The sequence below is a fragment of the Mizuhopecten yessoensis genome, unplaced genomic scaffold (assembly GCF_002113885.1).
Source record: "Mizuhopecten yessoensis strain PY_sf001 unplaced genomic scaffold, ASM211388v2 scaffold1375, whole genome shotgun sequence".
In the NCBI taxonomy this organism is placed as follows: domain Eukaryota; kingdom Metazoa; phylum Mollusca; class Bivalvia; order Pectinida; family Pectinidae; genus Mizuhopecten; species Mizuhopecten yessoensis.
The window spans coordinates 80,378-95,463 of record NW_018404015.1 but is presented as its reverse complement, the minus strand read 5'-3'; the positions used below and the strand labels follow the sequence as shown (position 1 = coordinate 95,463).

The following is a 15,086-nucleotide window of genomic DNA, read 5'->3' as shown; positions in this document are numbered from 1 at the left end:
ACCAGGACGTGCAAGGTTTTTGGTGGTGGATGAAAGGCGAAGTAACCGGACAAAAATCACGTCACTACCTGGGGACTACCCAATATTGGTATCGAACCCGCGACCCAACGTACATACATATTGTGTATAGTATAAACATCGATATCAGGTTTTATTCAACATCAGTTAAAATTAGTTGATAAAAGTTATTTACACAGCCGTTATAATTATTGTTAAATGTGTACATTTAAAAAAAGACAGTTCGTTTTTTAGAAAAAAAACTTAAATATTTTTGTAAATCACTTCAGAGCAGAAAAGGTGTGTACGAAGGCTTCATGACGTCATCATAGGTTGAAATCCTGTGACGTCATTAAATATCTTGACGTCGGATTGTTGTGGCATCCATGGAAGTGCGTATGAACGTTTTAGTAAATAAAAGCAGTCAATGTATCTACCGTGTATTGGTGACCTGTCCAAATCCTTAGAAGTAGGGATGACTATCGCAGTTATGGGAAAATTTAAATAATCTCCTTGATTGTATTGTTACATTGTTAATGTCCGACTGCGAAACGTTTTTATCAATAAACCACTTTTCAAATAATCCCACTTCATTCTTAACAGCGAAAGAGCCCGAGATCAATCGAATAAAATCAATGCTGTTACATTGCCGAGCACAGATATGGCGCGTGGTGTCAACTTCATCTCTCATTAGTCGAAATTTATAAACAGTTTGTTTGTTAAATAATTAATAAGTCCCTACTTATTCTTTCGTTTTCTTTCTGATAGATCAGTTGTTTTAAATGGTTTCCAATTTGAAAAAAGTTTTCATTTGATTTTCACTAAATGAATTTCTCATTTATTTTTTACATATTCGATCGTAATCTAACCGAGCTTTCGCCGTCTATGTCCGGTTGACATTTGACGGAATATGTCAATAACGCGATCTTGTAATCAAGTGCACGTGCTTGTCAACTTGAATAGGTTAATAATGTTGTTGTGACGTCACATTAGGAACTCGTCAGCCCATGACCTTTGCTACAAGGATTAATGATTGTTGAGACTTTAAAATGTATACTACGTTATCGGCCTTCCCAGAACGAATCTGACTTCAAATAACTCGATTAATATTTATTTCATAATTGATAACAACATTTAACGATACATTTAGAAGATAAACAAGTCATTTCTGCTTTGTTTGACTATCTGATAATGCATCCTCGATACCCAGGGGTTACGCTCACTTTCGCTCTCTGCACAGAGCGTATCGAGAAGGCTGGTAATGAAGATTCCTCCGATAATGTAACGAAGGGAAATAACTCTTAAAAAATCGAATGTGTAGGGTATTGATTCGACCGTCAGTTACGTTATTATCGTCTGCCTACTGAATTTCAAAAGTTCATCTCCGCTGGACCGTATCTGTACTATATCTTCATGACATTAACCTTAATACACGTTTGTTCCAGGTCAGCGACGAAGTGAATAAACATTGAATAACCATGGCTACTCAATGCAATATGGAGTTATTTCTGTGTATCAAACACTGTAAAGCAAGCTGTTATTGTACATATAATGGCGGTCGTTACAAAAGTCTTCCAAAATAACCCAACAGTCATTGATGATGCTAACAGTAGTCAATGTGCTGTCGATAAACAGAAACGTTATTCATTTTACAACAATTATATAACACGTTATTGCAACTGATCATTCGTGTTGGCCCGGATGTTTGCGCAGGGAGGGGGTTAGTGAGGGATGAAACCGAAGAGCCCGGAGAAACCCCACGAGGTCAGGTAGTTGACACAATAACTTTTTACGTACGATCGGCGGATCAAACACCACCTTGGTGAAAGGCGAGCGCGTTATCAACTGTACTGTTCCCAATGCTGCAATAAGATATATTAGATTTGAGCGAAGTTGCAAAATGTTTTTATTTTAAACATGGACTGCAACGACTATATTGGATGCGCTGCTGCGAAAAAACGGCGTTCTTTGCATTTCTATGCATGGCGACTAAAAGTCGAGAAAACGGTCGAACAAATAGCGTTACTGTAGTATTAAATCATAGCACATGTTTCTCCGGTGATATTTATGTATGACGGACAGTGTACGTTGTAACAAAATTGTAATTGTTAGCGAATTTAATTATGTATTTAATTACATAGTAGTTAATGATACAGCGGCAGCTAATACAGGTGACCATCATTAACCTACCCTAGTAATGTATACTCTCCTGGTGTTTAACCGATTTTTTTTCTTCCAGTCAGCCGATAAAGGTATATAAGCTTGTGATTATTTATCCGCAGACTGACCTCCTTGTTCGATAAGTATTATCGGCAATTAATCATTCAGGCAATGATTAACCTCAACAAGGTGCTCTGCATTTTCTTCAATTTTATATACAAAATACTAAATGTACAAGCGTACATTGTATATAAATACATGTTTTTAGATCCTTGAAACAAAAAAAGTGTTGATCAACCTGTGAGCTACTGTCCTTTTTGACGATAGCTTCCTCAATACCTAACAGAATTTCTCAAGCCATTGCATATTTTTAACACATGGACCAGATAATTTGTTACAGTTGACATGTTCGGACCTACATGTGAACTGATGTGTTCGGAGTAATATTAAACATTTTTGTTCGATTAGGATAAACTCTCGGTTAAAATGGAACCGTAGTGATGGTACATCTGATTAAAAGCCCTTAAACATCTCATGTTACTCGGAACATCAGTATTGGTCCAATTATACCTTCTGTAAAGAATTGTCGGATCCTTGTAATTTTTACAATGTGTATTTATTGCCAAGTCGTTACCACAAAAGAAACATTTACTCCAAATTACATCAAATGCTGCCTACTTTTCATCTGTCACTCTACAAAATAAATTTGTACTAAAGTGTTCGCCCAATTGCCTTTTTTCTTGTAAGATTTCATTGCACATTGCTGCTTTACCGATATATGTGTATGAAAAAAACATTTGAAGATTTGAAACACGTTGTCATTCTATCAAAATAGTATATTTTTACATTAAGCCTACTTTCTCATCAAATATGCACTCACTTAACAAAACAAAAATCCTAAAATTTAGATCTTCACTTCCTGTTATTACCGGAAGTTGTTTATGATGTTTTGTTCTAAACCGGAAGTCACGCATTAATTAAACATCTGAATACCTATTCATTTCTCACGATTTCGTTAATATTAAGTGCACTTTTTTAATATTGATTAGTGAATATATTTTAATGGCACAATCACGTGCGTACGAAATTGACATTCCCACTACTGGCAAAAAAGCTCTTTGAAGGTAGAGGTATCATGATGCAATAGAGGAACTAATCGAATGAGTTGTTGTGAAACCGTCATGATTCTGAAAAGAAAATCGATAAAGCGGAAGTGTACATGGGCGGATGCTTCGTTGAACAACATGGCCGTCAGTCGTGCGTGGAGTCGGTAGGGATATACAGACTGTGTTAACACTGTGAGTATTCGAGTGTATCGTGTCGTATATAAACACAGGGAATGGCGCTCCATGTTTCACAGACGTTCTTGTTCTAAGTTAATGTTACGAATGAATTAAATGAAAATACAGTTTAAAGATGTCATTCGATTAAGAAGCAAAAAAAGAATGAAGATTTTCTGAATGCATCTGTAATAGATTTGTCAGTGAAACTTTATGAAAACAAATTATGATATATTTTGAAGAGTTTTATTTAAGGATTAATTGAAACTAAAGACAATATTTTATTTCTCAAAAATATTAGCCATCTTGATACATATGTCTTCATTTCTTGCAATAGACATGATTGTCGTTTTGCTACATACATTCAAAATATTTGCAATGCGATAGTATTACGAAATAAGTTTCTGACAAGTTTATAACAGGCAGCCTTTATACTATAGGTACATAGTAAACACAATATGTGCATAACGTTGGAAATAAACACAATAAACACACAGGACAAGTGTAAATTCAATATTTACCTGTCATTTCCACAGGTTAACAACAGCGTTTGAAGAATGGTACATCATTGTGCACATCTAAATGTCCTGTAACATTTATTCCAAGACAAGCAGTTTCTAGGATTTCCTAGCATTTTCACAAAGAAAATGAAGATTGTATATTTCTGTATTTTATTGGGCTTTTGAATATTAAGAATATTTTGTTTTGAACTTTAAAATCTTTCTTATTAAAAACAAAATCTATAAACGCAACGACGCTTCAGAACTAATGTTCATCGGCGGTATTCCGACTTCAGCAGGCCCATATAGCCTTTTTGGTAGCTTCGTTTTCACAATGCGTTTCTGTTTTAAGCATCAAAACCTTGCTCAATTTAAAGATTATTTAATCATTGATGAGATATATAGAGACGTAGGTTTAAAAAATAATCATAAAAGTGAAACCTTATTAAACCCCGATCATCAACTTTAATTCAACATTATGTTATAACACTGTTTTCGATGAAAACAACCAGAGCCGATCAAAGCATTTGAATAACTTGTCTCATATGACCAGTATGTTGTGTACCAGAGGTCGTCGGATTAAACAGGTTATTTTTTTTATCAATATGGGGTTACCAATAGAGTGTCGAAATACACAGGTTTATCGTCCAATATGCTGTGCTTTACACAGTGTCAAATAAAACGGGTTAGACAGACCAATATAATGTGTTCAATAGAGTGTCAGTTAAGACAGGTTGATTTGACCAATGTATTGTACATCACAGGGTGTCAGATTAGACAGATTATTCTGACCAATATGGTGTGCCACACAGGTCGTCAGATTACATAGGTTAATTTGGCAAATATGTTGTGTCTCACAGGTCGTCAGATTATACCACTGTAGTTTGGATAAATAGGGGGACACAGTTTTAAAATAAAAAAGAGCTATATATTTTTACAAAAAGATCCCGGAGACAATGCATTCATTATTGTTTACAACAACAAAAACCTGATCGTTCCATAATTAGGAAACACATGTACAGTGCATATAATATTCTTCTTTTAAAATTCTCTCATTGTTAGAAGGAAAATTCAGACAATATAATTAATAATAATTTTCTGTCTTCTTTGTATTCTGGTGGTATAAAGGTGTTAGGTCGAGCAAGAAATATCATTCCAACATTTATCTGGACTTTATCCATGCGCTGTGTTACGTGAATCTCATTCAACCAGACGCTTGTCGGATTCATGTGGCAAGTCAAATTCACTAAGCACCTTGTTGGCTCTGACAGACTAGTTTCGTTCCCTCAGCCCTTCATGCGTCCCGCAAGGCTACATGCTAAATACTCGAGCCTGTTCGACATGATAGACTGGCAGAGCTAATTATAAAGAGATGTTGTTTGATCAAGATTGGTTTATGTGAACAGGGGAAATTGTCAAAATGACACGATCCAATGCCAACTGTCTGACCTTTCTACTCCTGTGGGTGTTTTCTCGGATTTAGGATGTTGCATAATAACCATTTTCCTACATAGAATAGGAACAAATGTATAATCAATACGATAAATTGGAATCCTGTGCCTATCAATTCACTGACTAAATACGTCATCGGATTGGTCACAAAATATGGCAGTTCGAGAAAGGGGAGATAATTCAGTTGTGTCTGCAATAACTTATCAGATTATCCTGTCCCTGATTGACCTCGCTGGTCACATTGAATTTATTACGAACAATATACAGCCACTGACCCCCTGAATGACCATTACGCAGACACAGAGCAAAGCCATATGTTACTATCGTACGTAAATGGTCAATGGTTTGGACGTTAAGAGGCTTACGACCGCCGGGCGAGTGGTTTAAGTTAGCTACAGAACGACAAGTCCTTTAGTGTTATCCCGTTTCTTGTCAACTATAATCCATATTTCTCAGTTTATAGCATTTACATTAACGTCTACTTAGCCACTACATAAAGCTATCAAAGTCTGTTACGATCGAGTAGGGAAACCATGACGCTATATGGCCGTGACGCCGTTACTTTTGTGCTGTCGTTCTCACGGATCAGAAACCACTCGCCTATACTGGCTGTCAGCCGTCATATTGGATGAAAGTATAGACATGTACAGATTGTAAAAATGCTGCCTGTCGTAACTTGTCAGAACTTATTTTATACCACTACTGTATTACACATATTGTGAATGCACATAATGTTTGTATCACAAAGACAATAATTGATGTCTTTTGAAAATAAAGCTTATTGTTATAATTTTCGTACTCTGTGCAGAGTTAGTTTTATTGTTAGTTATCCCAAAGACATGCGTGAAGGGTTTATTTCTCGAATATTTGAGTTCGCAATGTATAGGAGGAAGTCTCATGTTGTCAGCTTTATTCCCAAAAGTAATATTCGCTAAATATTTTATATATGGAAAGTAGTATTCTGTATCTTGTCTTACAAGCACGAATACCTACCTTGTGATAATAAAAAGACTATATTAATACTATAGGGGATTGTAGTCAACTGGCATAACGCTCGTGTAATAGCATACATAGATAAACAATTAATACAGTTAGTATATACATTAATCAATACAATTTTTGAGGAATTCGCAAGAGCTGCCTTATCAGGTACTAACTACATGTACTAGTCCTTTGCCACCTGGCTAATATCTCCCTATGTTTGTATGCCTGTGTATGTGCTGGAGATGCAATGTGTGTTCTGTTTGTAGTGGGACAGTGCTTCCAACGGGGACACAGCGAGACCGTGCCATCTCACTTGAATGCTACAGCACAGATACCGCAACATCCACCCCAGACCATTTTATACTCCCTTCGGGTTATTGGGGTTGTGTGGGCAAGAGAAAAACACTTTCTCTGAATATTCAATATTACGACGACTTCGGGGATCAAACCCCAGCCGCCTGCGTGGAAGGTCGAACGTTAACCACTAGACCAATCCGCCCATGAATCGAGTTGGCTACTCATGATGAAAAAATATCTAAAAAATATTAAGATTTTTGAACCTACTTGTAATATATCTAGAGAGAGAGAAAGGCATCGTCATATCCTATACATTGTATACATCGGTAAAGAGGTTTACCGCAAATTTTAGTACACCCAGTTGTTATCGGCACATATACCGTATAATCATATAGCTATTGTAATTACCATGTCCTTCAAGGCTACATATAAACAACTTCAACAGTTTTGAAGTAGGAATAAAAAGTATACTCTTATGAATCAAATGTCGCTGATTTGTTTTGCTGGTCTGAAGCAGAGTGAACCGTACGCGTGTTCCTTTTAGATATACCGATAAGCCTTTGATCTAAGTTCTTAGCATGAAGCTCCTTATCTAGACAAACAGTTCTCCGAGATCGATGCGTAATCAGCGCATTTAATAAATTAATTGCATTAAACAGTAATTATTTTTATACTGAATTTATTGATGTCACTCAACAAAATCAGTTAAATGACAGGCTTGTTATCATTTATAAGTTCTCTGTAGTTACGTCCCTTTTTAGATCAATGGAAGAAGGAGTGGAGATAAGTCAGTTAAATCAACTGCACGATACACGCAACAAATTCGATTGATATACAAAATACTGAATGGCATCTCACGCGCTCACGAGTTCTCGAGCTCACGAGCCATTATCAACACCCTATGAGTAATTCTACTTTAGATGAAATCGTAAAGTTACTCAACACATACAAATATAGAAATAGCACGTAATACTTCACGCAGAACAGTGCAGATCGATTGGTAGGAGCATGTTTGATAAACATCTGAGTTAGAAACATGCTTTGATCACAAGCTAGTAACGTGTTTAATTTACATCCGGGTCAAACTCATTTAAAGACGTTGATGTTCGTAACATTCAATTTGCATCTGGGTTTGAAACACGCTTCCATTAAGGTTAATGTTAGCAACAGTTAGATCTGCATCGGGGTTAGACACATTTAATTAGTGTCAGTGTTAGTCAAACGCTTCAACTGTATTGGATTTAACACACTCTATAACTGATGTCAGTGTTAGTAACTGTTTAAGTTACATTGGAGCTAGAAAAGCTATTTGATTAGCCTCAATGGCGCGAACGTGTTTGGATTGTGTCGGAAAAAGACAGACAACACTTTCAAGATTATAGCTAATGACTATTTATTCGTTTATGATTTAAAAAATATAATAACTTTGCAAAAAAACACAACATTGCGCTGTAATTTCGTCGCCGAGCGACTTAAACCAGTCGGAAGCTAGAATTGCAAATACCGCGCAAAACATTGCATTATACGTTTACGACGTCATCATTTTTTGTGTTTTGGTTTTTGGTTGTGGTCTTATTTAGTTAACGTCTTATCAACAGCTAAGGTCATTGTGTGTGCTATATTTAGTTCATGTGATATAACCTGAAAATGTCTAATTAAAGATATCTCAAATAATTTAATATATATATATATATATATATCTTTAAATATAATAGGGTATTGTCATATGGTTAGTATTATATAACAAAATCTATATTGTTTACTGTATAAGATATCTCCCTCAAACCAAAAGCATAAGACTCTTTCATGCCCAATGGTGTAATAGGGGAATTCCGACCGAGGGTTTTTCAAATTTGATAAAACTCGGAGCTTTGCCGAGGGTTTTGCCAAATTTGAAAACACCGGGAAAAAAAAAAAAATCCTAGCATACACCCTTGTGCATGAAAGAGTATTTTTCTCTCATTCCAACTCCAAGAACCAGCTCAGAAGCCATGAAAATGCGTGTGGACTTTTGAAAATATCATTTTTTCCCTGAACATTTCTAACAAAAGAAAACAGAGTCCGCGCAGAAAAAAAAGTCTTCTCTTTCTAACGTGTGCGATAAATATATTATAAAAAGGTTTTTATTTCATCACGTCGCCTTTACCGCATTGCAGTATCGGAACATTCCAAATCGTGACGTCACATCATTGTTGAGCAATTGTGACGTCACTTCATGTGAAATCGGGTGTAAGATAGAAATGTCTTACACCCTTTTATTACGCCTCGACAGCCCTATCTACATAAATTGAAATGAGAGAAAGATATCTCATTACTTCAAGAGATATATCCTTTAGTATGTAGGATATATCTTTCTAGATATTAAATGTTAAGTTTTTCTATTTGGAAACCTGAGTCTTTGTTTCCAGCGATTAATCATGTTTGACGTGTTCCTCCATGACGTCATGCTATATGTATTTACATTTCGAGTGACATGAGAAACAAGCAATCCAATTCTTGTTGATCTTTCATAATGTAAAAACATCACCGTGAGTTGATTATCCAGTTAGTTTCGTCTAACCAGACTCCTGATTCCCTCGTAACTCGGCGTAGCTTGTGTAGACAACAAGAGTCTGGTTGACCGAGACGATTTTCAGGATGACAATCTGGTGTGTAAAAGATCCTCGTATCACTGCCTAAAGTTGTAACTGTGCATTGGAAACTCGTTTTCTAGTCCAGACTACATCTTTTACAAACACTTTGTTTTAAAAAAGAAAACCTTGGTGAAGTATAGCGTCTATGCTCGTGCCAACTGTTTTTGTTTCACGCTAAATCATGATGTGACACTATGAAAGTTACAGATTTGAACATTGAAAATGTTATACGGCTTTATGTCTCAAAATTATTCCAAATCATATACAAATTGTGTGCTTTTTATTTATTTATCACAGGGACAAGAAGATGAACTTTAGCACAGAATCTGAATTTGCACATAAGGACAGTTTCATGACTACGGGCCCATATCATGCAGAACATTGATGCAAAAAATATATGTTTTAATTAAAACAATTAATAAATAAATATGGCATACACCTCCCAAAATAGTCAACAGTGACATTCTAATTGTCACAACAGGTACCGACCATGGTTCGAATTCCTCTTTATCTTAGTTACCTGGTCACTGGAATTATTCACACCTGTTGCGCTACTGTGATATCAACAACAAATATATAATAGTAATTCGTGGTTCTTATATACCGCTTTATCACAACGTTGTTCGTAGGTCGTCTCAAAGTCTTAATGTATTTGCATTCGATCAATCTTTAGGCTAAAAGCAAATATTCGTTCCATTTTTCCATGAAGCTGTTTTTTTTTCTTTCGTTTGTTTGGAGTTTTACGACTTCACAACAGCTACATGTACGTTCAAATCAATAAGGAACAGTTTGTCACATGTTTCCTGTTTCGATGGCATCCTACTTGTTTTATGTTTATGAATATCTACATGTATTCATGTGTCGATTAATCACATGTTTCCCTTTTCGATGCAACTATAGCACACAACTCCATTTTGAAGCGTATATCTGCAAATCAAATACCTGATGTAGGCGGATTGTATGCGACCAAAATGAGCATTAACGAAAATCTCATTTATCTCCTGTTTTGATTTGTTCATCAATCATACTAATATTATTAATAATTCTTCGAGGTTCTTATATAGCGCTCTATCACAACCTAGTTCGTAGGTCGGCTTAAGGCGGTTCACAAATTGTAATCCGTGGTTAAAGGGCCTTTGCAACCAGCCAATAGCTTTCTCAACTCCCCGTGGAGCATGTAGCTGATGCAGCCATTTCGGCGCTCACAGCTAGCATTCAACAATTCGAGCACTGCCATCCACATACTCATTTACAGCTGAGTAGACTGTAACAAGCGGAGTGAAGTATCTTGCTCAAAGATACAACACTGTACCGAGCCGTGCCGTGACTCGAACCCGCAACCCTTCGGTCACGAGCCCGGCGTCCTACATGTACCACTAGACAACTTATTATGGACTGATTATAAAGGAGAGGTAACTGTATGAATGAAATATATTCTGGACAGTGATCCTGAATATACACGAATTAATATACTTGTAGTAAATCGTAATCAGTCACCATGCATATATTTGATAACATTTATTTCCAAATAATTACTTTAAACTCTTTCTGTTTTCTATTTTCAGCTGTCGTGTCCATAATTTGACTGCCTAACATTTCCCAGCATTCAACATACAAAATGGCGGAAGAGATCCAGATGGACAACAATTCGTTTGAAAACGTGACGACGGATGCGCCCTTCCTCCTTGACCTGACGGTCTCGTTTCCGATACGATACGCTGTTCCACTTTTAGGATACTTCTCTCCGGTGTTGATCCTCATTACACTGGTTACAAATACTCTGGTTGTGATCGTGCTTCTCAAGAAGCACATGCGTTCTCCCACTAACGCCATTTTGGCGGGAATGGCCCTGTCTGACATGTTTACTGGGCTGTTTCCCTTGCCTGTATTTCTGTATTTTTTCGGTTTGGGCAATTATAAAGAATATATCCCGTATAAGTGGTGCTACACATACAAGTATATGTCTGAGCTGATTCCGACTATCTTTCACACCGCCTCAATCTGGCTCACCATGGCGCTTGCAATACAGCGGTATATTTACATTTGTCATAGTTTCAAGGCCCGGAAGTGGTGCACAATCACTAACGTGCTTTACGGCACGTTGGCAATATACGTCATAGCTATTTTGAGCCAAATTTCACGATTCTTTGACTCTACCTACCAGCCGTTTATAGTGCCGTCTCGTCTGGACCCAAACCAGACGATTGTCGCATGTGAAGAGGCATTAATGCCATGGGTGCGAGATAACCCGGATGTATATTATAACGTTTATTACTGGTTCAGAGTAATATGTATACATCTAATTCCGTGCACATTTCTTGTGGTTCTCAACGCTTTGCTCATCTCGGCCATGCGCTCTGCGCAACTTCGTCGGATGCAGCTACTGAAACAGAATAAAAAGAGTGAGAGCAAGAAACTAAAGGACAGTAACTGTACCACACTCATGCTTGTGGCTGTGGTGGGTTTGTTTCTGCTGGTAGAGCTGCCTCTCGGCATAATTATCATTGTAAACATTATGGACAATACATTTGAACTAGGAATATTTTCTGACGCTGAGAAATACGGTATCATGAACTTGATATCGAATTTCTTCATTTTGTTGAGTTATCCGTTGAATTTTTTTATTTACTGCGGGATGTCTCGGCAGTTCCGGGAAACTTTCAAGCGGATGTTCACAGGGGCGCCCATGCCCATCGACCGTGATTGTTCCCAGTACATGACACTACCAACGGAAAACGGTAAGACAGCCCTGACGACCGACGAAACAGCTCTTTAGGATCAACAAGTTTTATCCAGTCAAACGCGTCGTCTGTTGTCGACGTTGCGTGATATCCGGATAAACATATCGTCGACATGTATGCGCAAGCCAATCTTGACGCATAGGAAATGAGCCGTTTTCACCTCTCCCAGAATGTTGTGCTTGTTTTCAATTCCTTGCGTTAGGCTTGTTATTCGCGCCAGCGTGAGGTCAGCGACATGACCGTAGACTATTAACAACCGTTTCCGTGAATGTTAGACAAACGTCGTAAACATCTAAAGTTCAAGACGGAATGATCGCTGCTCCTACGGTGACGTTATGCGGTAAAGACGTAAAGGGTGTTCGTTATACGGCCTCTCTTTCTCTCTATGTACGTTGATATTGGCCCTAAAAGTTGCCTATGGGTCTAGTCACTGGCATCAACATCAGACATCAGTGTTTCAAAAGTCTCAAAAAGGATGAAAGAAGCACAGTGTAAGATTTCGGCGAAATGATTGAAACCCTTAATGCATCCCTGTGAAATGCCACATGTACCCTTGGAATGATAAAAATCGGCTCATACGTTGGACTACAATAGTAACACATGGTGAAATGCTTTATCACTAGAGGTATTGCACTGTTAGATTTCAAATATTCTAGCCGGAATATCAACCAAACATGTGTAGCCGTCTGAAACTCAAACACTCAGCAATGATTGACAAAGTTTTCGTTGTGCACGTGCTCATCTCAATGCGCTCAACGCAGGATTAAAACTATTGACCCTCTCTGTCATTTTTGAAAACAAAGTTATGTTTTTGCGTGTATCGTTGAAATGGAAGCTGGTCTACGATGACGTTATTGGCTACGATCACTTTTATTTTTGTACATATTTTTTGTCACAATCATAATACGTTACATGTATATAATCGACCTGCAAAACGCTGGACGTTGAATGTGTTGTAGATTTGTGATTTACAAAGAAGTCGCATTATAATGAGCAAGTTAAGAAGAAAAGTGAAAAATAGTGCGTTATGGAGCAGTTAAAAGAAAAGGCGTAAACTGTTCCCGTGAACTATGATATTGTGACTGATTAAACAACTAGTATATTGGTTTTCATATATTTCGTAGAATTAAAATATTCTCGTGAGTTATCGCACATTCTCACATGTACTCACGTGGGTCAATTAGATCTCGTGTTTTATTGTATCATGAAGCTGTGTACAATCTTAAGAACTCTATCATTCATGAGATAACTCATATTGACATTAAGCGAGATTATGAAATAAATTTGAATTTGTATATAAACTGTGCCCATCCCATTGCAAATGTCATCGCTTGAAAAAAAAAACGCGTTTAAATTACAAAATTTTATTATACTGATATTGTTTCCATGTACAGAGCGCCTACAGATCACATATTTGCTTGTGTCCGAAATTTATATTTAAAATCTGACATATATATATATATAATACTTATATATAACATCTCGAGCCCATCTGTCTTACTTCCAGTTGCGGAACACTGGACTTCCGGTTCCGGATTACTGGATCCTGTTGTGGAAAAAGTCTTGTAAGCATTACTACATGTAGTAGTAAATGGAATTTTTCAAATGTGATTTTATGAGATTTTTGTTTAAATTTACAAATATTTTGTGTATTAAGTGTCTTCATATGATGATTTTGAAACTATTTACAATGTAGTTTAATCATTTCAATACTTAAGAATGTAGATTTATTGTTTTGATATCTTTAGTTTACGTTAATTTGTGGTAAAGGCTACGAGCTTTGAGTACCTGAACCGATGGCTGTATATCATTTTGTGATTTTCCTGCAACTCAAAAGTTCTTATTATTAAGACAAAATCATCGTTAACGACAAAAAAGTCTCTTTCGAAACATTGTTGCTATTGTTTGCGATACAATGTTGTTGTATTAAGTTTAAAAAATATAATAAAGTGGAACGTATAATTATCATCATCATTATTATGATATATTTGTTCACCATTTTTTTAACAGACGTTCCAAATTTAAATCACACCTTTGTTTTCGTTTGTTTTAAAAATAAATTAAAAACAAGAACGATTTATTACAGGGATCTATACACATTACTCTACTTTAATAGTGTAGCTACTTGTACATGTATCTAGGGATTGTAAATGCACGGCATCAAAATGAGAACCGAATACTTTGATAAGGAAGGTAATCCTAAGCCAGAAAAAAAAAAAAACTCCCTCAATTGCTTTATTTATTTTCTACATGGTTTATGAAAAGGGAGGTTACTCAAAGTAGCAACGACAGCTCTGGAGTGGAACTCTCCTCAGCGATGAAAACTAGGGTATGACAACATTTACGTTAAGGCAACTTAGATTTTGTTTCAGACATTATTTTTTCTTTAATTGTATTATTAATATTTTTTCAGACATTAGAAATGTTAGTGTGGTATCAAACAACTTGGTGAGGGCATGTCAGTGATATATTTGAATACATGGAAAAAGAAAAAAAAAAGAAAAAAAAAATCTGACATCAAGCAAGACTGTCATTTGCAATACTTAACATCACCATTTAATGATAATACAGGTATTTTGAACAGTAAGAATCCGTGAAATAGACTCATTGATCCATTTTTACGGGGATGGGAGATGAAAGATTTCGAAGCCAAATATTAAATTATTTTCAAAAGTATGTCAGACTGTTTAATATGCAATTGATAGGTGGCAGAAAATATGAAAACAAAAGTTGGCAAACGAGAAAACCAGATATAAAACGAAAATAACTTCTTTTAACTTGAATATAAAAAAACTTTCCTGTATCACAAAAATATGTTATTGTAGACTAGTGTTAACATATAACTAAACACTCAATGACGGTCAAATATTTTAATTTTCTTTAAATCTATAACAAAACGTATTTTAAAGACATTGCAAAGGTTTGATTAACCTTGCAAAACGATGAAACCCACCTCGTAAACATAAAGAGTTGAACAGAGTTACATATATTTCGTGGATAAGTGTTGAAGAGATGCTTTGTATATGTCATACTTAGGGAATT

The 15,086-nt window shown here is 36.2% G+C and overlaps 1 protein-coding gene across 1 annotated transcript in view; it reads left to right on the top strand.

The window, feature by feature from the left end:
* LOC110460384 (sex peptide receptor-like) overlaps positions 1 to 13,427 on the top strand; it is a 29,051-nt gene extending 15,624 nt beyond the window's left edge. Inside the window, exon 2 of the mRNA XM_021513262.1 lies at positions 10,869 to 13,427. Coding sequence (XP_021368937.1) covers positions 10,922 to 12,079 — 1,158 coding nt within the window. The 5' untranslated portion in view covers positions 10,869 to 10,921 and the 3' untranslated portion in view covers positions 12,080 to 13,427. The remainder of the gene's footprint in view (positions 1 to 10,868) is intronic.
* The last annotated feature ends 1,659 nt before the right edge of the window (positions 13,428 to 15,086 follow it).